Raw genomic sequence first — 24,040 nt, forward strand, 5'->3', positions numbered from 1 at the left:
TAGGAGAGGCCAGCAGGAATTTGGAGCAGCTGAGCAGAAGCACAAGCCAGGACATTAAAAGCAAGAGCACCCTTCAAATACGAAGTCGTTTCAAACAAATCAAGAAAGAGGAAAGAAAAAAGAACCAAATCTGGTCCAGCTGAAAGGAAAAACACCATAAAACAGAAAAAAAAAGCAAATAACAACTTCAAAAGGCTTCAAACCAAATAATAAACCCTTCCTGACCACAGCAGCAGCACGAACCTGACCATGGGCTGTAGAGACCCTACAGAGACCCTCTGGAAAGAGCCCACCGAGGAGAACAAAGCCATGTGAGAGAAGCTCAGTGTCCTTTTTACCCCTGGGCTCAACATGGAAGGCCTTGGGGAGACCCTCCCAGCACATCTTCCTTCCCAGGGAAGCTCCAGGGGAACCCCACTGAAGTGTCATGAGGGGACCCACATCGACGGAGGGACCAGATGGGCCTCCCCCAGCACTTCTGTGTGACCTCGAGGATGGAAGTGGCTTTTTGATGGGATCCAGAGCCCTGTAGTCCCCTAAACCCAACATCTGTCCTAACAGAAGCACTTGACACATGGATAAATCTGAGTTCTTTGGGGAAGAGCCAAGGCGCTTCCCGAGCCTACTGGAGCTCTTTGAAGGAGACCCCAGGCATGTGGGGAGGAGAGAGCTGCTGGATGCAGTTGGCTTGGATTTCCTAAAGCCATCTGACAAGGTTTGAAAGGCTCTTACAGAAGTGATATAAGAAGGAAGGTCTGTGCATTGATTAAAACAAAAAAAGTGCAAAATAGGAAATGCAGCGGTCGTTTTCCTAATGGAGGGAGGTCAGCAGCGCTCAGATCCTTCCTGCTCAACATCTTTAGGGATGAACTGGAAAAACAGGGAGAAGAAGTAAAATGACAGCATTGGTCAAGGATATGAAATCACCAAAACCAGCAAACAGAAGCCCAAGGTGAAAAACTGCACAAGGAATTAAAGACACGAAGGGACAAGGTAATGCCTACACTGGAAGTCCTGTAGAAATGCCGTGAGGGGGAAAAAAATCCTGCCTAAGCAGGTAGTGGTGGTCATTCATCCATCTGTACTGCTCTCACCTCAAAAGCTAAGGAGTAAGGTTGGGAAAGGGACGGGGAAGTGATGGATCTGGATGGGATTCTGTGCTAGGGGAAGAGACAACTGGCAGCAGCTGATCAAAGTTGAAAAGGTCAGGGTGTGCCACGGGAAGCAGCTGTGCAGATTCAGGAGGAGAAACCACCAAGGAATGCTCAAATCTATTGACAGCAGGAAGTGCCCGAGTCCCAAATCGCTGGAGACTGGAGGCTCCCAATCAATAAATCAATAAATCAATAATCACCTCTTTGCTCTTCTCCCCCTTCCAGCCACCTGCTGGAGGCCACGGGCAGAGACAGGACCCAGCTGGATGCACTGAGGCACTTCCAACAGATCTGCACAGAACTGGGATAGACTGGGAAACTCAAGGCCCCTCCTTGCAGTGTCTGAAAGCATCAGAGCCCAGAGCTGTGCTTCCCAGGCTGCCCTGGAAGCTGTTCGTGTCTGACATGGTGAGACAGGAGCTGTTCGATCTCACAGCTTGTCCTGACCAGATAAAAGGAAGTTCTTATCAGGCATTTATTTATTTAACACATGGCAGCCAGGGAAAAGCAGAGTTCTCGCTGCTGCGCCGAAATCCACCGCCGGAGAAACTCCCCAGTGCTCTGCCAACACTGGAATATTGTCCTGTGATAATCAGGAAGGGATTAGGAAAACAAGGAGCCAAACAAAGCACCTGAACTCCCAGGGTTTTTTACCTCAGTGAACTCCTTGCCTGGGAAAGGGATGCAAGCTGGCTCATTTGGGGAATCCAGGCAGCAAACCCTGCACATCCCAGCAGTTCAACGGCATTCCTGCTTTTCTGATGGAGCACAGTATTTCCTAAAACACCTCCCACGCATGCAGCTTGTTCTGGAGAAGAGCTCTTGCCATCCCAGGAGCTGAACTTGCACAGATGAGTGCTCCCCCAAAACCCCTCCAAGCCACGTTCCCAGCACTGGACTCTCACACATCATCCCCTTGGATCAGTGCCGAGCTCTGGAAAATTCCATGGGACAAAGGCAGGTCTGGGGTGGGGAACAAAGAGGGGCCCGAGGGCTCCAGCAGAGAACGCCAGGAGCAGCTCAGGGGACAGCGGATCAAAAGCAAGGAGCTTCCTGAGGGTTTCTTAGCATGCTTGGAAGGTTCCCATCCCTTATCCAGCACTTTTCCATGCTTCCACTGGAGGGCAGGAATATCCCACGTTTCCAGAGAGGATCCTTCAGCTCACTGCCATGCACCCTCAAGCAGCTCTAGGAAGGCCTGGCCTTTGGGGACATCCGCGTGCTCCTCCACGCTCTCATTTGCTTCCTGTCCTGCTTTTATGGAGCAGCGCCGTTTTTTCAAAGCATCGTCATTATTTTCATCAAACAACTGCAACGTTCCCAGTTTGTCCCAATGCCTCCCCTCCCAGTGCCCCTCAGCCTCCCTGCATGCCCTGCAGCTCTCCAGGGTGCCCTAATTCCCTGACATAACTTTTCTGTAGGTAGCGCAGATACACTGGAATTCCATACATCTGCACGGAGCAGCAGATTTACACCCTCACTGCTTCCTCGGGAGGCAACAAAACTTTTTAGAACATTTCTGGGTGGGAGTGTGGGTGTGCTGGAGGGCAGGAAGCTCTGCCGAGGGATCAGCACAGGCTGGATCCATGGGCTGAGGTTCAGCAAGGCCAAGTGCCGCGTCCTGCCCTGGGCTCACCCCAAGCCCTGCAGCTCCAGGCTGCGGCAGAGGGGCTGGAAAGCGTTAGGAATGACTTTTGAAAGTTGGCTTTCGCCATACGTTGTATTAATTATGAGTTCTATTATCGGTTATATTAGGGACTATAATGTTGGGTATTATGATATTATCCGGTGGAAATATCAAAGGTCTAATATAGATGTTAAAGGTTTAATGCTGTCGGGGTGGCTTTGATGGTACAGGTTTGGTTTGGCGGCGGCTGGGTGGGTTCCTGTGGCAGTGCCTGTTCTGTGGGGAGCGAGCTGCTGCCGGCCGGGCTGCGGGAGCAGCGCCATGAGAGGAGCGAGGGCAGCGCTGAGCGCCGCAAACGCCGATCGCCTCAGCGGCAGAAAAGCGCGGGCTCGCAGGAGATTGACAGGGGGGCGTGGCCACGCAAGGCCCGGGGTTGCTGCGCCTCAGGCGCGAGGCGGGAAAAGGCCGATCCGCCGCGTCCGGAGCGAGCCTCTGGCAGCCTGCTGGGCTCGCAGCGCTGGCCTTCGGCTTTGCGAATGGGTTTTTTGCGTTCTCAGTAAATTTTAATAACTCATATCCATTGCGGATCTGGGTCGTTTATAACAAAAGGGCCCGTCGGGAAAGGCCCTGGGAGTGCTGTGCCAGCGGCTGGACCGGAGCCCAGGGGTGCCCAGGGGGGCACGAGGCCAATGGCCGCTGGGCTGGGCCAGCCATGGGGTGGCCACAGGCCCAGGGCAGGGCCCGTCCCCTGTGCTGGCCCTGCTGAGGGACCTCAGGGCTGTGTCCAGTTCTGGGCCCTCCTGGCCAGAGAGCTCTGGAGGGGCTGGAGCGTGTCCAGGGCAGGGAACGGAGCTGGGAAGGGGCTGGAGCCCCAGGAGCGGCTGAGGGAGCTGGGAAAGGGGCTGAGCCTGGAGCAAAGGAGGCTCAGGGGGGACCTTGTGGCTCTGCACAAGTCCCTGACAGGAGGGGGCAGCCGGGGGGGTCGGGCTCTGCTGCCAGGGAACAGGGACAGGACAAGGGGAAACGGCCTCAGGCTGGGCCAGGGGAGGCTCAGCTTGGACAGCAGCAGGAATTTCCCCATGGAAAGGGTGCTCAGGCCTTGGCAGGGGCTGCCCAGGGAGCTTTGGAGTGCCCATGCCTGGAGGTATCCAAGGAAGGGCTGGAGGTGGCACTCAGTGCTCTGGGCTGGGGACAAGGTGGGCATCGGGCACAGCCTGGACTCCGTGGGCTGGGAGGGCTTTTCCAGCCTCAGTAACTCCGTGAGCCTGTGATGGTCTCACAGAGTTGACCTCGGGACCTCCAGCTTGTATCATTTGTATCTGTAAGTGAAAACTCATCAAGAGCAGAATAAAATCGATTTACTGTCTCCCATAAAGAGACATACTGAGGTTCCTGAAGGGGTCACACTAAAGGTTGATCTGCTTGACAGAGTTGGATGTGGTTTCCAAAAGTTCTCTCAGAATGTTCATCAGCAAAGGCTATTAAAGACACGAAGCTGCCAGGAAAAGTCTTCTCATGGAGAAAGAACTGATCTGCAGAGCAGAGGGACACCACCTGTGACCCTGAGGGTACTCTGCTGGAGTTGGTGCTGCTTGATGGAGTCAAAATTCAGACAAGTAAAGGTACCTAGGAGGTTTTCTGTGCACATCCAGACACTCAGAGCAGCAGAAAAGAAATGGAGTGAGCTAGAAAGCTGCAGAAGGACCTTGGGAAGGGCGTGGCAGAAGCACCTCAGCACTTTTCCAATAAAGATGAAATGAAAATGAGATAGAAAAAAAACCCCAAACTTCCAATGCCAAAACCAGGCTCTGGGATGACGATTCCCCCTAAGACAGCCCTAGGGAAGCATCAGCTCCATGCTGATGGGCAAGAAGAAGGATGGAATGTCAGGGATCACCAGGGAAGGAGCAGGAAAACAGCCTGGCTTTATACAAACTACAGCACCACAGGAGTCATGGCTGAGCATACTGGGACTCCCCAGCCTGAAAACTGCCCACAATTCAGCATTTTCAGGATATATTTAGTAAAGGGAGATATTATTTCACTAAAATCCAGGGGTTTTTGGACTATCTGAATGTTTACTATCCGGGATAATGCTGAACACGCCCTGCTCTAGGAACTCTTGTCCACATTTCAGTACCTGACTTTTACAGCCTAATTCTGTGCTGTAATGACCCAATGCTAGCTCCTTACAGGGGAAATCATTCTGCAGGTGAAGCTCTTCCCACTCGGGCTCCTTCTCTGCCAGCTGTTCCCTGAAGATGGGGGAGAGCAGGAGGGTGTCAGACCTGGTTTTTTTATGAATTCTGGTTAATTCACTTCGTCTCTTCAGATCCATTTCCTGATGTGGAAAATGAAGATCCACTGGAGATTTACCCTCGGGCAGATCACCTGGGGCATGTCTGGGATCAGGTCAAAGGCCCATTTTTCTCCTCAGGAGAACAGGAAGCACATGGAGAAGAAGAGCAAGCATGTGGTGATATTCCCTGGAATACTCTGGCAGCCTCTGGAGCTCCTGGAAAGATGTTACAGAATGGAGCAGAATGCTGCACACCAAACCCACCCTCCTCATGCTTGTCCAACAGAAACCTTGGCCCTCCTAAGGGGATGATCCCTTTGTGGGAGTGTTCCAGACAAAACCCAGATCACAGCAAGGATTTCAGCTGCTGGAGCGAGCCCAGAGGAGGCTCCAGGATGAGCAGAGGGATGGAGCAGCTCTGCTGGGAGGAAAGGCTGGGAGAGCTGGGATTGTTCAGCCTGGAGAGGAGAAGCTCTGGGGTGACCTCACTGGGGCCTTCCAGTGCCTGAAGGGGCTCCCCAAGAAAGATGGAGAGATTCTTTCCAAAGGCCTTCCCTTCTCCAGTATCACCTCCTGCTCAGTCTACACAAAACCCTTCCAAAAGCCCTTTTCTATTTTCAGAGGGGATCCTCTCTTCCTTCACGAGCAGCTTTTACTCCTCCCACCTTCAGCACCTTCAATAAACACCCAAACTCCACCTGCTGCTCACTGGGAGGAAGGAGAGACCCACAAACATTTCTTTTTTAATGCAATAAAACAATCCTTGACCAAGGGGTAAATAGTGATTGCTGGGGTTGAACTACGCAGCCAAACATGTGGTTTCTGATAAAGATCATCTTCCTGCACTTCCCCTCCACTAATGGCTCTGCTGTCACTTGAAACTCCCAGCAGAGCCTTAATGCCTTCTTCCTTTCCTGGAATTAGCAGTGGAGCTTTCAAATGAGCTTCCCTTTGCCTGAAAATGAATCAGGGGAGGCCTGAGCTCAGCTCTGTGCCGAACAAATGTAATTCTGGGAGATTTTCCTGTCAGGCACCTCAGCCTGATTAACGCCAGGCAAGGCAGGGGGGCAGAGCTCCTTTGTAAGCCATACTTGGGATTAGGACTGTCTGCATCCCTCAGGAATACATCAAAATTGCCTTTTTAAGTAGCTGCCAGTGTTTTAGCTTATTAAGGCACAAAATATGTGGTTCACTGTTTATTTTTTAGCAGGGTGGGTTTTGAGGCTTTCTGTGTGAGGCCTTTTGACAACAGCCATGGTATTTCCAAAGCTGCCAGGGCTCCAAACCCCTCCCCTGGATTCAGGGATGGAAGGATGAGCCAATTTCGGCCCAAGGGCTGCGAAAAAAAAGCCTTTTTTCCTGGAGCCTCCAACATCAGAGGCTCTGCTGGTGTTGAGCAAGTGACTCTGTTGAAATCCCAGAATCATGGAATGGTTTGGAAGAGACTTTAAAGCCCACCCAGTGTCACCCCCTGCCATGGGCAGGGACACCTTCCACTGTCCCAGGCTGCTCCAAGCCCCAATGTCCAGCCTGGCCTTGGACACTTCCAGGGATCCAGGGGCAGCCCCAGCTTCTCTGCACCAACTGTTTCAAAAGCCTTTTTGTTGCTTATATCCTCATCAAGTTCCTCAAATCTGCTGGATTATAAACGCAGACCTGCTGGAAGATGTAAAATTCATCTTCACCTTGCTGACACTCTGTATTCAGAGCACTGAGCCCACATCCCTCCAAGTCAGGTGGAAATGCAAACACAGAATCATTTAGGTTGGAAAAGACTTGTCAGATCATCGAGCCCAAGCCTCAGTCCAGCACCTCGTCCAGAATTCAGATCGTGCTGCGGCAGGGAATGTCCTTAAGGGCATTTGCCCAACTATTCTGCGCTCGTTATTTCAGCTCATCTGCATTAACCACTGAGAGACACAGCAGATCCTGAAGGATGGGTGACCTGGAGTGTGTTTCTCGTGTACAGAATTGTACATGAGCCACGTTTCCACCTCATCAGCTGTAATTAATTGCACCGAAAAGACAGGGCGTTGATAAAATTTCTAGTCTGCGCTAAAATAGCCATAAAGCCAAGCACCACAACCTGTTATCTCCTCCCCAAACCCAACTTTTCAGCATCACACCTGGATTCTCCAAGCAGAAAAGCATAACTGAGATGTTTCAGCAAGCAGGGATTCAATGATTATCAACTCTCCTGCCTTAATTGTTCCCTTCTCAGTTTATTTGGCTCTAAGCTGAGTGTTTGTGCCTGGCAATTCAGGGGAAAAATGGAGCTGTGTTTTCCAAGAGTTCTCCTCACCTCTTTATTCTCCACTGCTATAACAGCCCAGGTTCCCATAGAAACTGAGCGTAAAGAGCAGAAGTGTAAAATCCAAATGAACAGGTCCAAGCTGGAAATGTTGTGTTTTATTAGACAAATAAATATCACTAACGGGCGCTGCGCTTTTCTAATGGCAGAGCCAGATAAGGCTGCACCTTATCAAAGAGAGAGATAGCACACAGATGATAACCCGCAGAGTCACTGGGAAGGGGTCGATCCCGCTTCTTGAAACTGAGATGCTTTCTGGATTTTCCCATTTTGGAGGCAGCAAAACCCCAGCTCCTCATTCACAATCTGATCCTGACTTCCTCAATCACCCCAAGAGGCTGATCCCACTTGCTGAAGTTGAGCTGTTCCCTGGATTATTTCGTTTTGGAGGCAGCAAAACCCCAGCAAAATCCTGACTCCCCCAAATTGCCCCAGGTCCCTCTGGATTCTCAGCCCTCAACACTGGAGCTGTGCGCTAATTTAGGCCCTTCTCAGGTGGACTTCATCATTTTAAATGAATATTGGCACAAGTGTGGAAGTTCTCTGTAAAAAGCACTGTAAAAATGGGTTTCTGGGGAAAGAGCAGGCAGGATGCTTTTGGAAGTATCTGGAAAGTGGTCCTGGATAATTTTATTTTTAACCGTGAAAGGGGGTTTTTAAAGATGAAAAGACGAAGAACTTCAGGAAAATTATCAATTTAATTGAATATGATCACTTTGGGATTATCAATTCTATTCCAACATGACGATTCTTCCCAACAAGAACACTGGAAATGGGACAGAGATACTACTGGGACTACAAACTATGCCAAGCTCTGGAGAGTTTTTAGAAGGCCATAATAAAATATGATTGAATCTTTTTTTTTCCTAGAAACACTTGCAATGGCCATTTACAAAGATCCCAGGAGTGTTTATCCTTGGGCACCCCTGTTGTGCCTTCTCCAAAGGGGTGACACAGATCAGCCTCTCCTGAGCCTCTGCAGCAGAAGGAATGACACCCTCTACTAGAAATGTTCATTTTCTAAGCAATTCCATCCACTGCAACTTGGGGAAAATTAGGAAAACTTTCAAATAGCTGAGGTGTGTGTGATTATTTTCATTTCCAAGCCAGGCTGCGCCATCCAACACTCAGTGACTTAGAAGGGGAATTCACTGGAGCAGCTCCTGTGGAGTTTCTGAGCAATGAAGCCCTGGCACCTCCCAAGCTCAGTTTTCTCATGCTCAGCTCCTCTGTTTAATGGCCCAGGAGATGCTGCAGGTCAAAAAAAGATTCAATTTTCTTTCCCCCCAGCCATGTTTAAAACAATATTGCAAAATGCTTGAAGCCATGCAAAGAGATTCACTATGAAAGGACACTTCAGTCGAGAGCCTCCCACCTCCTACCATCACCAAGCCAGCAGGAAAGGGAAGGTCAGCACTGCTTGTTTCCAGCTTTTGCACCTCCCCTTTCTCTGTGAGAAGTCTGAGTGGTTCTTGCCTTTCCAAGGAGCTGTCCTGGATAATGAGGCACTGATAAAAACCTGCCTGCTTGAGAAACAACGGAGAGGTTGGAACACAAGCAGAAACAGGAGGAAATATTCTTCGTTTTGCTGCTGCATTTCCCAAGCCCACTAAAAGGAAGTTTAAATGAGCAGAGTTTTAGCTGGCTGGAAGAAAAGCAGTTGATGATATTTAATTTTCAGGGGACTTTGGGACGTGCTGAGTGTGGTCTGTGACTGGTGCAAGGCTCACTCCTGCAGGACTTTACCCTTTGCAGAGGCTGCAGCCATAAAATATGAGAGTAAATCCTTTTTGCTTTAAATGTCAGCTTCAATACTTAGCAAGGGCACGCGTGAGCTGCAGGGAGCAGAAAGCTTGGAGCAGCATTTTCTCCTAGATCTGCTGTTTTTCCAGGCAGGAGGTCACATCCTCACTAAGCACTCGCTCAGCTCTTAAATATTTTCATGTCTGAATCTGACCCAGATGCAAAATGTGACAACTCAGCTCCCACATCGCTATTAAGCAGCTGATTTGGGATTGTGGGGTTGGTAAAACGGCCTTCAAAGCTGAACTCCAGGCCCTCATTCCCTGAGTGTAGGAAATGGCTGGGAAGCTGGAAGTGGGGGAATTTAAGGGCATGGCTGATGTTTCAAAGCAGCCGAGGGGTGCCTTTTTAATTGGTGCCAAGCCAGCATCTGCAGGGCCTCCCTGGCAATTTCCCTGCATGTTCCAAGAGTCCCTGCCCTGGCCTGGCCTGCTGCCAGCCACTCTCCCATCTTGGGCTCCTCCAAGAGTTCCAAGCCGTAGGAATTCCATGCTGCCCTCCAGGATGGATGAGATCACTCCCACACAGGAGCAGCCTCCAAAGGGATGAGGGAATAAGGATCCCTGTGTAAGGAATGCACCTTGCTGAGGATGGAGATGCACCCAGGTCTGAGATTGAATCCGAGATTAAGATCAGCACCAGGACCTGCAGCTCGGAAGGGGTTGGGGAGTATGGCACAGTGGTTTGACTCAGATCATCAGCAGCTGAGCAAATTCCAATTGCACACTTCGGAGCTCATGGTATCGCTCCGAGCCCGCGCTTTGGGATCAATAAATGATGTTATTTGAGGTTTTCTGCAGAGCAATTGTACAGGAAAATGACAGGAAACCAAGAGATAGCAAAGCCAGGGCTCAAACGCGTCTCCCTGCACTGCTTTGCTGAGCAGACAAAGCCAGAAACACCTCACTGCCATCACTGAAATGAATTTTAAATACAGCCACGAATGAGGGGCTTTTAACTCGCATCAGAAATTTAATAACAATAGCCCCATTAAAAACCTCCAGGTAGTTTTACATTAATGTCCAACATAATGGGACAGATCAGGCTTTGATCTCCTCTTTCAAGGTTTACAGGCACTGAGCTTATCTCACATATTCCCAATGTCATCTTATCTGCACCTCTGATGTTTTATCTTGTTATACCTCCGCAGAAGCCGTGGGATCAGCTACATCACGGGAACAGTTTTTCCTTTTTTATTTTTTTTAAATTTTCTTTTTTCAGATGATTTAAAGATTTAGAGCTCAGTACTTCTCAAATCATTTCATGGAGCGTTCAGTGAGGCACTGAGAAAATGGAGCAAATGCAAGCGAGGACAAATCAACGTAAGTGGAGCAGAGCACAGCCAGGAAAACCCAAGTGCCCTGCCCAGTGTGGGGTTTGGGATGCCCTAAGGTGGGTGTGCCCCATCCCTGGAAGGCTCCAAGGCCAGGCTGAATGCACTTGGAGAAACCTGGGATTAGTGGAGGGTGCCCCTGCCCATGGATCTGGATGGGCTTTAAGGTCCCTTGCAACCTGAACTATTCTCGGATTCTAAGTGCTGCAAACAAGCAAATGGAAAAAATAATTTAAAAATAATTAAAATATTAATATCCCATGGTGGCAGTTTCTCAGGATCCATAAACAGTGTCGGAAGCACCCAGGTTCTTTTTCTAAACAAACCTCCATTACTGAATGTTATGGTGTAAGTTACTGTGATGGGAGGCTGGCACCTTCCTGGTGATCCCAAAGACGGGAGCATCACATCCTGTGGGTCCCACAGCTGGGAGCAGGAAGAGCAGAGACCCAACCTAGAATCCTTTCCCAGAATGGTTTGGAATGGGAGGGATATGAAGGATCATCCAGTGCCACCCCTGCCATGGGCAGGGACACCTCCCACTGTCCCAGGCTGCTCCAAGCCCCAATGTCCAGCCTGACCTTGGGCACTGCCAGGGATCCAGGGGCAGCCCCAGCTGCTCTGGGCACCCTGTGCCAGGGCCTGCCCACCCTGCCAGGGAACAATTCCTTCCCAATATCCCATCCATCCCTGCCCTCTGGCACTGGGAAGCCATTCCCTGTGTCCTGACCCTCCACGCCTTGTCCCAAGTTCCTCTCCAGCTTTCCTGGAGCCCCTTTAGGCATGGAAAGGGCTCCCCAGGTAAGGATGAGACGAGGGTAGAAATCCTGGGTGGAATGGGAACTACATTTAGACTGGAAGCTGTGTATGGAAAGCAATTAGAGCCCTTAGGAAAAGGGATTAAGTGTTTTTTACAGGGAAGAAGACAAAGGATTTGTTTGGGTGGCTCAGCTGCGGGTGGGATGGAGGCGTAGGCAGCAGCTTTGCAGTTAAGGCTGCATTGGGTTTCTCACTTACAGTGGGATTAAATTCTTCCATTTCACAGTTGGGTGATTGAATTTCATTTCCAATCTGACACGGTTTCTGTCCTGGGGTCAGCTGAATTCACTGGGCAGTTTTTGGGTACCACACTCACTAATGTTTGTGGGGAGAAAATGAATATTCACTCTGAAACGGGAACCTCCACCCTCTGCTCCTTCCCCTCTCCCTGCAGTTGAAACAACCAGCATTTCCAAACTTTGGAGCTACTCCCATCAAATCTTGGCGTGGGAAGTTTTTTGGGTGAATGGGAAGAAGCTTCTTTATCTGGCAACACCTTTGCCAGCCCTGCCGAGACGATTTGCCAGCAGGGAAACAATGCTGTCCCACCTCCTGCCCTGGTGCTTCCCGAATCTTTTCCTCCCAAACCTTCCCTGGGTGCCAGCACCACCCGCATACCAGCCTTTCATCTCTCACTGCTCTGCATCTCCTTCTCTCCTTTCCCTTACGAATTCTTGGATATAAAAGCAGGGTCTGAGCTGCTGACGTACAACTGAGGAGAACTGGACTAGCAGGGAACTGCAGAGTTGGGAAAGCCACAAATGATCCCACACCTATTTCCAGCAGTTCCAAGATCAGTGGCTCCCTGTGGCAGCAGAATCACTGAGTTTTATTTATATTACATTTTGTTCAAGTGCCTCCCTGTTATTTAAGTCAGCAGATGACAGCAGGACAGAAATAGCCCAACTTCCAGTGGTGCAATCCTTGCAAAGCTGTTCAGACGAGTCCTCAGGACAGCTCCAAAATGTGCTGGACAACAAATGTACACTGCCAGGGATGCACAGAAATGTTTTAATGCTGCCTTTGCCTCAACGCCTCCCCCCCCCCAAAGCTGGCCAAGGTTTTTGTTTAAAGCACTGAGCCAGAGCTGCACGGAGCTGCAAGCGCTGGGATTAGCAGAGTATTCCCAGCAGCTCCTGAGAGAAGGATTCACATCCATGCCAAAGGAGTTGGTGAAATTTCCAAGGCCCAGACCATCAAGTGCTCCCACCACGTGCAGCTGGAATGGCCACGTGCATGGATGCATCCACACTGCATTTGTGCTCCCTCTGGAATTTGTTATCCATAGGATGATTTCTGCTGCATTTTTCCTTCCTCAGGACAGACCTAATTCCCTAAAACAAAGAGGACAGCCCCGATTCCATAACCAAATGCCGCCAGCTGTTGGAACAGCAGCCTGCTTCCAAGGCACTGACTGTTCTCCACCGAGGCTTGCATGTGACATCTGCCCAAGCCCATTATCCCATGCAAAGGTCAGCTGAGCAAGGGGAGAGCACAGAGATTACTCCCTAACTAAACCAGCCTTGGTTTCAAAGGTAATTTAGTGTGTCCCTGCTGGGTGACAGAGCATTCCCAGTGCTCTTTCTCCAGAGGGAAGCAGCCACTGAGTCTGCCTGGTGTGGTCTCTGTGTGAATAATTCAACTCCCCCCTCAAACAACAAAGTCACATTTTGCCTTCACCTGGGGACATCACCCTGCTGGGCTCTCACATTTTCAAATGACTTCTGAGATGGTTTTCTAATCCCACCCCTGTTTATTACGGCAATCAGGAAAATCTGACAGAGCTGGATGCAAACTACCAGTGGCTTCAGGATGAAATGACAAATTATTTAAGGCTGGACGCCAGGAAAAGCAAAACTCTCCAGCAGAAAAAGAAAAAGCTCTTCCATATTAGAGGCCAAATTATGGCACCTAAAATCTCAGTTTTTCTGAACAGCAAATGTCCCAGCTCACACGAACTGAACAGGTATGAACGATCAGCTATTGCTTCCTCACAGCCCTCACCAGGGAGGAGAAGGGGTTTAATTATTTACAGAGCTTAAAAGAAATGACTGCAACCTCTGCTTTTTATAGCCCTGAGGAGCTTTTTGCCAGCTTTTTGCACGTGCCACGGGATTTCTCCCCAGTCTGGCACCATGGACAGCCAAGGCAAAAGCTGCTTCCCAGATGGTTTCTGGTTTAGGGAACAAGGGACGCAGAGGGGGATGGAGCCCCTCAGCACAGCTCCCTGATGCTGCAAAGCCAGGAAATGCTGTTTCTTGCAGGAAAAATGATGTTCTGTGCCTTGGTGGATTATTTCAGCCAAAGTTTTCCAGCCCAGCACCAAGTCAGACCCTCACTAAATCATCCTCTTTAACTGGTGGCTCCCATTTTGGAACCTTAACTCTGCCCGTTTCCCTTCTGGCAGAGGTTCAAACCGTCCTTGGACTATCTCAGTTGTATTTCTGAACAAAATAAAACCATTCTTCCCTAATGCCCAGGGCTCTTTTAGCCCCACAGCCCCAGGGCTGGCTGGGTGTCCAAGCCAGCAGGTACCAGAGCCCTGCAGAGGCAGCACCTGCAGGCAAAGCTTTCCCATCACACCAGAACAGGAGTTTCCATGAAGCTGCTTTCTGCTCCTTTTCACAGAGCTGGAGGGCCAATCCAGCCTTAATATGTTTATGGAGATGCTTCCCCATCCTCAGTGGATCAAGACTGTGACCATCACTTCAACCCACAGGTATCAAAGTTGCAACAATCAAGTCTCATTTCTGATCCACGGGTGGTGAGATTTTTCCTCTGCTCTCTCTCCTCTTACCCCTTATTTCTTTTCCTTTCTTTTTCTTGGATATATTTTCTTAAGGGATAACTTTATACTTTTGTATTGTTTCATTTCTATTGGTGTATAAAATGGAAAAATATTAACAACCACCCTCTGCAGCAAAATTAAGTCAATGAACTCATGGGGTGCTTTGTCAGGAATAAATGGAGTGGGAGAGGGGGTGTAAAGTGAAAAAGGGACAACTCAGGGGCTAAAGAAGGGGACTAGAAAAGGGGACTAAAAAGGTTCGGATAGAATCTTTCAGGTTGGAAAAGAGCTCTCAGATCTTTGAGTCCAGCTGTTAATGAAGCTCTTCCTTACAACACAGCTCCAGAAAGATGAAGGGCTCTGGGGCAGGAGCTCCAAGGACAGGGATCATACGCTACACAAAAGTTCCTGTCCCCTGGAGTCCCGTGAAAAGCAGCCAGTTTTGGCTCTGAGTATCCAGACATTCCCTCAGGGCTGCAACACAGCTGGAATGGGAAAAAAAATCAAGGGAAAAGTCCAACCAGAACAACTCTTCCTGCAGAGAGCCTGGAACAACAGCCTGAAGGCACCAAAATCCAGGCTTCAGCTGGGGATTGATCCCAAGCCCTGCTGCCACAGGAGATCAGCACTGGGACCCAGCTGGGAATGCGATGGGAGCACTGGGACAGTGGTTCTGGGGGCTGTGCTCGGCCAGGCATGACCAGGCAGCTGCCAGCTGTGCCAGCTGGGTGGCCAGGGACACCGCTGCGCCACAGCCATGCCATGGGAAGGTGGCACCACCTAGAGAGGAACCCCCCAGCCGTGGTAAGGGCTCAGTAATTGCACAGGATCAATGCCAGGAGTTCTCAGGTTGGGAAGAGCCCAGCAGGAGGGATTGGCATGCCTGGAGCAAAGGGGGTCACTGACCCTCACCCCACTTGGCACCACCAACTGCTGCAGGAACCACCCAGCCGTGTCCTCCTGGATTTATGGAAGCTGCCAGAATGGCTCCATCTGGAAGCAACCTACACTGAGATAATCCTGATTATTTGGGCATCTCCTTCATGCCAGCCTAAATGCCAGCGTGGCTGGGCCTGGCACTGGGACACGGGTGCTGCTCCTCTGGACTCCCAGTTCCTCAGAGCATGAAGCAAATTTGCCTCTCTCCTTCCCCTTTTAGGAGGTAACTCTAACATCCATTAGTTAATTAATTCATTAACTCATTTGCATACATCCAAGGAGTAGAATATTATAACCCGTTTTATGTCTGTGTAATCCTATAATTAAAATGATAGCCTGCAATTAAAATCATGGTCTCACAGATGACATGTCTGTGGTTGGTGATTTAAGAGAGGGAACACAAAGGACGGGCATTAAAGGGAACTGCCAACCCCAAGCTGGCAAAAAGCAGGAAGTGCCTCTAAGATAAGAATAAACTCAATAAATAGTTCAGCTCTTCCAGGCCTGGAAGACAGATGGATACATGGAAAGATATTCCAAGCCTGTAACTTCTGCCTAACATCGTCTCAGCCATGCCCTGAGCTCTGTGACTCCAGGGATGTGCCCCAGCATGGAAATGGGAAAAAAGCCCCAGTGCCATTAATTTTGTAGGCATTTACAGTCCTGGAGTGGTTTGGGTTGGAAGGGACCTCAAAGCCCATCTCGTTCCAAGCCCTTCCACCAGACCAGTCCTGCTCAAGCTGGCCTTGGTCATCCTGATTCATTTGATCCATGGGATCCATCCCGAGGCCTTTTCCCAGCTGGCACGTGAGCTGTGAAAAGGAGATGGGAGCCAAAAAAAGAGGAGCCAAACCTTTCCGTGGGATTTGTGTAAAGCCTCACAAACCTGCCCATGTTTAATGCTCCCAGTTCTTCCCTATCACAAACCTGCTCTCGGAAAAAAGGAGCCCTTGAAGGACAATTAGCTGGGGCTAATTAACTGCTGCCTGATAGGGATTCCAGGTTACACTTGCTGCCAAGGAGACTTTTCTCCCTGAGGAGTTTCACCTCGCGAGGTAACCCTGGAACACCAAAACTTTCTGGAAGGGCTCACAATTCCTCTGGGGTTGCTCTCCAAGGAACTTTGCCATTTTTCCCTCCTCCATCCATCTTTCTGCTAGATTTCAAGGAGCCCAGCAAACAGGAATACGGAATTTGGCTGCTAAATACTCCATTTTTCAATAGAGCATTCCTTTTTTGGATATTTTTCCAGGCAGACAACAGTGATCCCTCCTGCTCTGTCTGAGGCAAAATGCAAAGGTGTGACTGTAATGTCACTGTCACCCCTGCTCTGCAGTGACAGGGCTCCAGCACCGGCCTCTGACTTTGAAGATAAAAAAATGGCTATCAAAATTGTTCCTTTTAGGGAACAACTCCTCCATCAGCAGGGCTTCGCCCTTCCATTGGGATGAAACACTTGGCATTAGAAGGAAAGGACTGGAGAAGATAAAAACTCAAAAATGTGAAGGTCAGAACCCAGTGGCTCCCAAAAGGAAGTTCCTTCCAAAGAGGTCCCAAATTGCAGTTTTCCCCCAGGTTGTACAGCAGATCTTAAAACTCCCCAAAGTATCCTCAAGATCTCCTCAGCCTGCATCCCCAACATTCCTGGCAGAAGAAATACTCAAGAATAGAGCTTAAAATTCTAGGTGTGGGAAGGGCACACTCTTCTGGGTGCTGATGGGTTGTGGTGCCACCTTCAAAAACCTGTGACCACAACATCGTTTCTGACCCAACCCAAACTTCCCCAGTTTTATTCCCAATGTTTTTTTCCCTTCTGCTCCGATGGAAATCAATAGAACCCAAATAGGAATGCTCAAAATTTTACATAAAATAATAGCAGAATGAGCCTGGGATACTTGGGACCATCTGTCTGAAGCATTCCATGCCCAGAATTCCTGGTTTTGGGGTGATAAAGGGACTTGGTAGTCTCCCACCCTCTTCATTAAGTCAACAACAATTTAAGGAATTTAACCTTTTTAATGGAACACCTTTTTAAGAAGGAAGCTTACATTTGATCTGCAGCAGGGAAATATTATTCCAAACTAAAATACAACCCTTTTAATACCTTAAAATTAATTAAATATAATATCTCAAATATCACTGCAAAATAAGAAAAGAGCAATCTGCGGGTATTTTGCAGGATTAACAAGTTTTGCTCATGAACTGGAGATTTTTGAGATGGATCTTAGTTCCTGAAACAAGCCAAGAGTTATTTTTAATCAATATCTAACTGGGGCTTCTCACTTTCCCCCCACAGAGGTGCCCAGTACCTTTAGCAGACACCATTCCAACCCCTCTGGTTTAATGAGAAGTTTCTATGTATAACTTAATTGGAATCTTCAATTTAGGCAGTCACTCGGAGCATTTGACTTTGAGAAAAGACCTCTCCCCTCCCTTAATGTGCTATTAAAAAAATCCCCATGAAAGTAAAATAATTGAGAGGGAGGAAAAGTAAAGAAGTTTTGTGGAGAGCAAATTTAATTTTCTTTTCAGCAACTTCTGCCTTTGAATCATGTTTGGTTGATACTGAGTGTCTCCCAAAGCACAACAGGATCCTCTTGAAAAGCTTTAATCATTGGGATAGAATCAGAACTCAAAGATTACAGAATAAAATCAAATTGTAGCTCAAGAATGAATGAAAAGTGGGTTTTTTTTAAAAAATATTTAAAATATTTTAAACTACAGCTCCCTTCTGAAAGGAATGAATGTTTATTGAGGACTTCAGATGAATATATTGCTTCACATCAAGGCAGCTCCAGATTTTACCCCAAAATGACAAATTCCACTGCCCATCTTTTGTGTCATGTTTGACTTTGGAAAGTATCTGAGAAAGATATTTCTCTAAAGAAATGAAATGTCTTCAACAACAATTCCCTCAACAACAATTCCAGGATCTGGAGTTTCTCACCTCACAATATTTCAAGAGGATTTCTGGAAGATCCACTTCTGTGGGCTCAGATATTGTTATTGAGGAGAACCATGGGACAACCTGGCTTTGGGTACTGACCAGAGGAGACCCATCTCCACACCCACGGGGGAACCAGGGACACACGAGGAGGAAAATGCCTCCGTCCAGAGGAGGACTCTCCTTTTTAAGCTGTTTTGTGTCATTGTGTGGAGAACAAGGAGGGTTTTTTGGGAATTCCAGTGGTGCACCATCAACAAACACAAGTTTGAGGTTCTCTGCTGAGCACAAGGAGCAGCCACTTACTTTGCTTTTGCTTCTGCATCCTCGTAGGCTTTGTTGGAGACGTCATCCAGGCCCCCGATCAGGTGCTTGAAGGAGCTGTAAAGACAAAGGGACACTTTGAGAGGAAAATCCCAGAAACATCAAGGTTGGAAAAGCCCCTGAAGGTCATCCAGTCCAACCAGTAACCCACCACTGCCAGCTCCACCACTGAACTATGGCTGGAAAGATCTAGGAGCCGAGAAAGCCAGTGTGGCTCTTTGGCAGCAATCAGGGCCAGATCACGGTGCCAGTGACCCACCAGGCCCAGGGCTGGGAATCCGCTGGCAAACATGGCCTCAGCAATGCTGGAGATGCCAAAACCGACTCCGAGAAGATCCCGAGGTATTTATCCAGCCCACCGAAATGGCTGCTGAAGGTTTTCACCCTCCAGTGGAAGTTTCAGAGTAAATGTGCCAGTGTGGCTGGTGGTGGCACCTCAACCATCACATCCCTGTCCTCCAGCCAGGAACCCTCTAAATCCCTCTGCTTCCCAAGCGACAGTTCCATTTCTGGATCCCAGCTTCCTCATCTGTAGAGAAACAGCATCCAAAAACACATCAAGGAGGGTGCAAACTGAAAGAGAGGGAACTTAGGTTGGATATTGGGCAGGAATTGTTCCCTGGCAGGGTGGGCAGGCCCTGGCACAGGGTGCCCAGAGAAGCTGTGGCAGAGAAGTGTCCAAGACCAGGTTGGATGAGACTTGGAGCAGCCTGGGAGAGTGGAAGGTGTCCCTGCCCATGGCAAGGGGTGGAATGAGGTGATCCTTAACATCCCTTCCATCCCAAACCATTCTGGGATTCCATGAAAAGCCAGAAATGAGTAACTGAAATCAGTGAATGCCTTCAAACAGTCATGTTCAGGTGAAAAGCTACTTTCACTGTCCAGTTCCAGCATTCCCAGGGGGTCTGTCACACGCAGGTTGTTTTTTTAAGGAAGAAAAATCTGAAAGGATGAACTGCTGCAAAGCAGAGTTTCTTGAATGATCTCTGCCTTAAGGTCACAGCTTTATAAATGAAAACCCTGCGATTCCTCCAGCTCCTCTGTGCTCCTGACACTCCTGAGGCACGAAACACAGAGCTGAAGAACAGGAATTGCTCTAAGTGGACAAAAAAATAATGGAAACTTTGAAAAAAAAGAAAGAAAAGAACTGAAATCCCTGTTTAGGGCCACATTTCTGACTTTAGGAATAAGAACAGGGATATTTAATATGGAGGATTTATAGGATCAAAGAGAATTAATGGCACTGAGCAGGTGAGGAAAATCCAGGGGAAATGCAATCTCCTGTCAGGCATGGGGTGAGCCAGGGAGACTCCGTGTTCCTGGGATGGGAACGGTGGGACCCCAGGTGGCTCAGACACGCTGCCAGTCCTGAGCCAGTCCTTCGGGGTCCTGCTGCATCAGGACATGCCTGACCCTATGGAATGTACCCCATGGGCGTGTGGAGAGCGGGGACAGCACTTCCAGCAGAGCCAAGGGAGGCCCAATGATCCTATTGGAAAAGGCTGGATTTTGCCCTTTGCTGTGGGGCAGCTGGGAGAGGGGTTTGGATCTGGATTTGCTGCAAGGGCTTTTCCAGAGGAATTCTCCTCCCTGGGGCTGTTGCAGAGCTGTGTGCACACAGTGCTGTGCCTGTGCTCCGGGATGGCCCTGCTGGAGCAGGGAGGTGCCACCAGGTGCCCTCTGTGCTCCCTGCAGCCTGAGCCATCCTGGGATTCTCTGCTGGGAATTACTGCTCAGGAAATGCCCTGTGCCCACACCAATTCCCACAGTGTCCCGCTCCACTTAATTCATGGTATTTGAAATCAAACAATCAAGGAAATCATTTCTGCAGCCCAGGGAAAGCAAATTAATGGATTCATTAATGAGGAAGACAAGGCACAGAGCCCTTTGCTCTCACATAAAGTCGTGTTAGAGGTTTTTAACCAGGCTGGTAATTATTAATACTTTTAATATTAGGACGGGTTAATCATGGGGGTATCTTTCCAACCCCAAATTCCTTGCTCAGCAGTGAAAACAGGAACAACTCAGCTCCTTCAACACCTCAAGTTTGATCTTCCCAGTGCTGGGAATGTGCCACGGGATGAAGCCTGACCTTGCAAGGTGACAGTGAGAGCAAAGCAGGATTGGGGTGTTCATGCCTAATTGCACCCCAAACAGGCATTCAGGCAATTAATTAACACAGTAACACCATCCTGGAAGGCCATAAGACATTACCTAGGGCTTAATTTGCAGTTTAGGCTTGGTTTGCTTAGGAAAATGGGGCAGGGTTAAACACCCCAGGTTTTTTTTGGCAAGGCAAATAAATCTTTTCTAGTGAAACATCAAAGAAGAAAAAGGCACTGAAAGGAGTATCAACAGTTTCTCTAAAACCCTTAATTTTATTAAAAATTTTAAGCCAGACTTAACACTGGGTAAGATGTAAAGTTCACTTGAGTCCCTTTTTTATTGCCCATCTCAACGTTGTTGAAGTCTCGGCTCAGTCCCAACCTCCCCAAGAATTCAATCAGAAGCTGCTCGTGTTTTTTTCTCCTCGTGGCCTTTTCTCTTCATTTTTCCTATTCTCTCCTCATAACCAATTTTCTCCATGGATAAACTTCGCTCCAACTGGGAGAAACAGTAAAGCAGCAAACCCTAAAATCTCCATGGAAAGAGCTCGGCTCAGCTTATATGGGGTCAGTCATGCCAGGATAATACTTTTTTATTTCATTTTTCTCCCATTTCCATTGCCAGGAGGGCTGATCCAATAACCTTTGTTGACACCTCACAGCTCTCCCTGATAAAATCCAAAACCAGGCTTTGAAACGTGGACAAAAATGGAAAATGCAAAGTGGAAAAGCAGAAAATAGCTGAAATATTTCAAATGTTGCCTTAAAAAAAAGTGCATCCTCTTGCTACGTGCAGCTGAGAAGACGAGAAGCTGGAAAAGCAGCATTTAGTGTAAATTCCAGGTAGTTTTGTAACTCTCTGTCAGCAGCAGCTGTGCCTTGAGTTCTCCTGGCTCTGATCCATCAGCTCCTCTCTCTCCATTTGCATGAGGCAGTTTTGTTCTCTGAGCACCCACAGTGTTGCTAAACCTCTGAGCTCCAGGAAAACGTTGTTGGTGCCATAAATAAATTATGTGGAGGGGAAAAAAATCCCATGTAAATAAAAGATGAACCTGAATCAACCTCAGTGCAAATATTCCAACAGCTCAGGAGCAGCCACGAACACTTCCCAACACTTCTTCAGTTTCAAGAGGTAGGTGTGAAAAAAAAAAGAATTATGAAGTTGCACCAACTTGTCCCTGAGGGTGCCAGTGATGATCCAAATGTCAGGAATGAGTTTGGAGCCTTTCCCTCCTGTTTTCTCTCCATACAAAGGAGCTGAGAGTGAAGTCTGTCTGTGTATCTTTATTCAAACTGAGCCACAGAACAGATGCTCGAGGGGTGTCTGCACAGTATTTATCAGAAGACCTTTTACAGACAAAGGACCAATCCATCAAATCCAGCACATATTTGTTAACTTTGCCCCACCTGTACTTCTGGAACAAATCTAACGACCCCTCCAAGGAGCCTGGAAATTCATCAGGATGAGCTCCGACAAGGCCAAGCTTGGACCAGTTTGGAGGCAACACCATGGAGCATCTCCCACAAGAAGTGGTTTTTTTCCCAGAGGATGAATTCCTGCAGTGTCACCACAGGAAAAATTTCATTAATGGTAGCCTTGATCTTGTAGGGTGTCAAGGCAAGTCCTAAAGACAGAAAGTCCATGAAATGTTAAAAAAAAAAAAAGCACTTGGAAATAGAAATGCCTGAAAGCCATGTGAGAGGGGCTATAAAATATTGATGTGCATCCCTAGAGTGGAGGTTGGATGAGCAGGAAATGCTGCGGTTCCAATGAGCTGTCCGGCTCCCCAGCGATCCAAAGGCTTCTCCAAACTCCTTGGAATGGTCAGAGATCCAGCTGACTTTCTTTTTTTCACAATTCCCATGAACACTGCATGGATTTTGCTGACGTTTCCAAGCCAATTCCAGAAGCCCACGGTTGGCTCTGTGCTCCATGGCTGGCAGGAAGAGCATCTGGATAAATCAATCCCGACTCACCAGGGAGCTTGAGCACGGAGAAGTCCCCAGCCTGCCCCGTGCTGTGGTCCCTTCCAAAGCTGCCACCCTCATTTCCTCAGCCTTCTCACCCTCCCACTTCATTTTCCCTACTGGATTACAGTTCCTCCTCTTCCATGTTGAAATCTTGATGATAATGTGAAATTCCTTGAAATTTTTTCTTTCTGATTGCCAAGTTCTTTCTTTTAAATACACCTGACCAGGTAGGGCTACACAAGGTTTTTTTGGGTTTTTTCCTGGCAGTCTTCTTCCTTGGGGGACCAAAATGAATGGTGCTCCCACTGGGAATCACAGAATTCCTAGAAAAGTTTGGGTTGGAAGGATCTCAAAGCCCATCCAGTGCCACCCCTGCCATGGGCAGGGACACCTCCCACTGTCCCAGGCTGCTCCAAGCCCCAGTGTCCAGCCTGGCCTTGGGCACTGCCAGGGATCCAGGGGCAGCCCCAGCTGCTCTGGGCACCCTGTGCCAGGGCCTGCCCACCCTCCCAGGGAAGGATTAAGAGCATTAAGGACCAAATCCCACTGAAATTCATTATTCTGGCAAAGGAAGCGACTCAAAAACACAACTGCAAGATGGAAAAAATGCCGATGCTTTGCATAACAAATATTTTCAGGACATGGACAAGTGGGAACAAAGTCCATGGGATGCACCAAATGCTTCCTGCAGGTTGTTTTCATCGTTAGATCAGGATTCTGCTCATTCCTGAACCAGAAAAGGATGCTGGAAATGTACTTGGCAAAGCACATCTACCTAGGTTGCCAAAGATAGCTCTACTACTTTTTGGGTGCCTTTGGGGTGTTTCTGCAAGAGCCCTCTTGTTTCACAAAGAAATTAAAAAGCAAGGCAGCACCAACATCATCTGGAAATTAAAGACCCATCACGAGCTCCAGTTTGACTTCCCTCGTGGTATTTCCAACTCCCACTGCTTCAGCCCTGTGGCCATTTTATACATATTTCATAAATTCCAGAAATCCTTTTAGGCAATGCATTCCTGGCTTCATGCTTACGCAGTTCCCTTCTCAAACCCAGCCTAAGCAGGTCCCTTCTCAAACCCAGCTTAAGCAGTTCCCTTCTCAAACCCAATTTAAGCAGTTACCGGCTCAAACCCAGCTTAACCAGTTTCCGTCTCAAACCCATTTTAACCAATTCCCTTCTCAAACTCAGTTTAAGCAATTCCCTTCTCAAATCCAGTTTAAGCAGGTCCCATCTCAAATCCAGCTTAAGCAGTTCCCTTCTCAAACCCAGCTTAAGCAATTCCTTCCTCAAACCCAGCTTAACCAGTTCCCGTCTCAAACCCAGTTTAACCAATTCCCTCGTCAAACCCAGCTTAAGCAGTTCCCTTCTCAAACCCAGTTTACGCAGTTCCCTTCTCAAACCCAGCTTAAGCAGTTCCCTTCTCAAACCCAGTTTACGCAGGTCCTGTCTCAAACCCAGCTTATGCAATTCCCTTCTCAAATCCAGTCTAAGCAGTTCCCGTCTCAAACCCAGCTTAAGCAGTTCCCTCCTCAAACCCGGCCTAAGCAGTCCCGTCTCAAACCCAGCTTAAGCTGTTCCCTTCTCAAACCCAGCTTAAGCAATTCCCTCCTCAAACCCAGCTT

The 24,040-nt window shown here is 48.5% G+C and overlaps 1 protein-coding gene across 3 annotated transcripts in view; it reads right to left on the bottom strand.

Annotated features, from left to right (window-relative positions):
* The window catches only part of PRKG1 (protein kinase cGMP-dependent 1), a 372,819-nt gene that overhangs the window by 37,594 nt on the left and 311,185 nt on the right, over window positions 1-24,040 (bottom strand). For all 3 annotated transcript variants that reach the window (XM_042021848.1, XM_042021837.1, XM_042021855.1), the window contains exon 9: window positions 18,324-18,398. In XM_042021848.1, coding sequence (XP_041877782.1) covers window positions 18,324-18,398 — 75 coding nt within the window. The remainder of the gene's footprint in view (window positions 1-18,323; window positions 18,399-24,040) is intronic.

The sequence above is a fragment of the Corvus kubaryi genome, unplaced genomic scaffold (assembly GCF_017639235.1).
Source record: "Corvus kubaryi isolate FWS band 111438036 unplaced genomic scaffold, C.kubaryi_AGA036_p1.0 126, whole genome shotgun sequence".
NCBI lineage: Eukaryota > Metazoa > Chordata > Aves > Passeriformes > Corvidae > Corvus > Corvus kubaryi.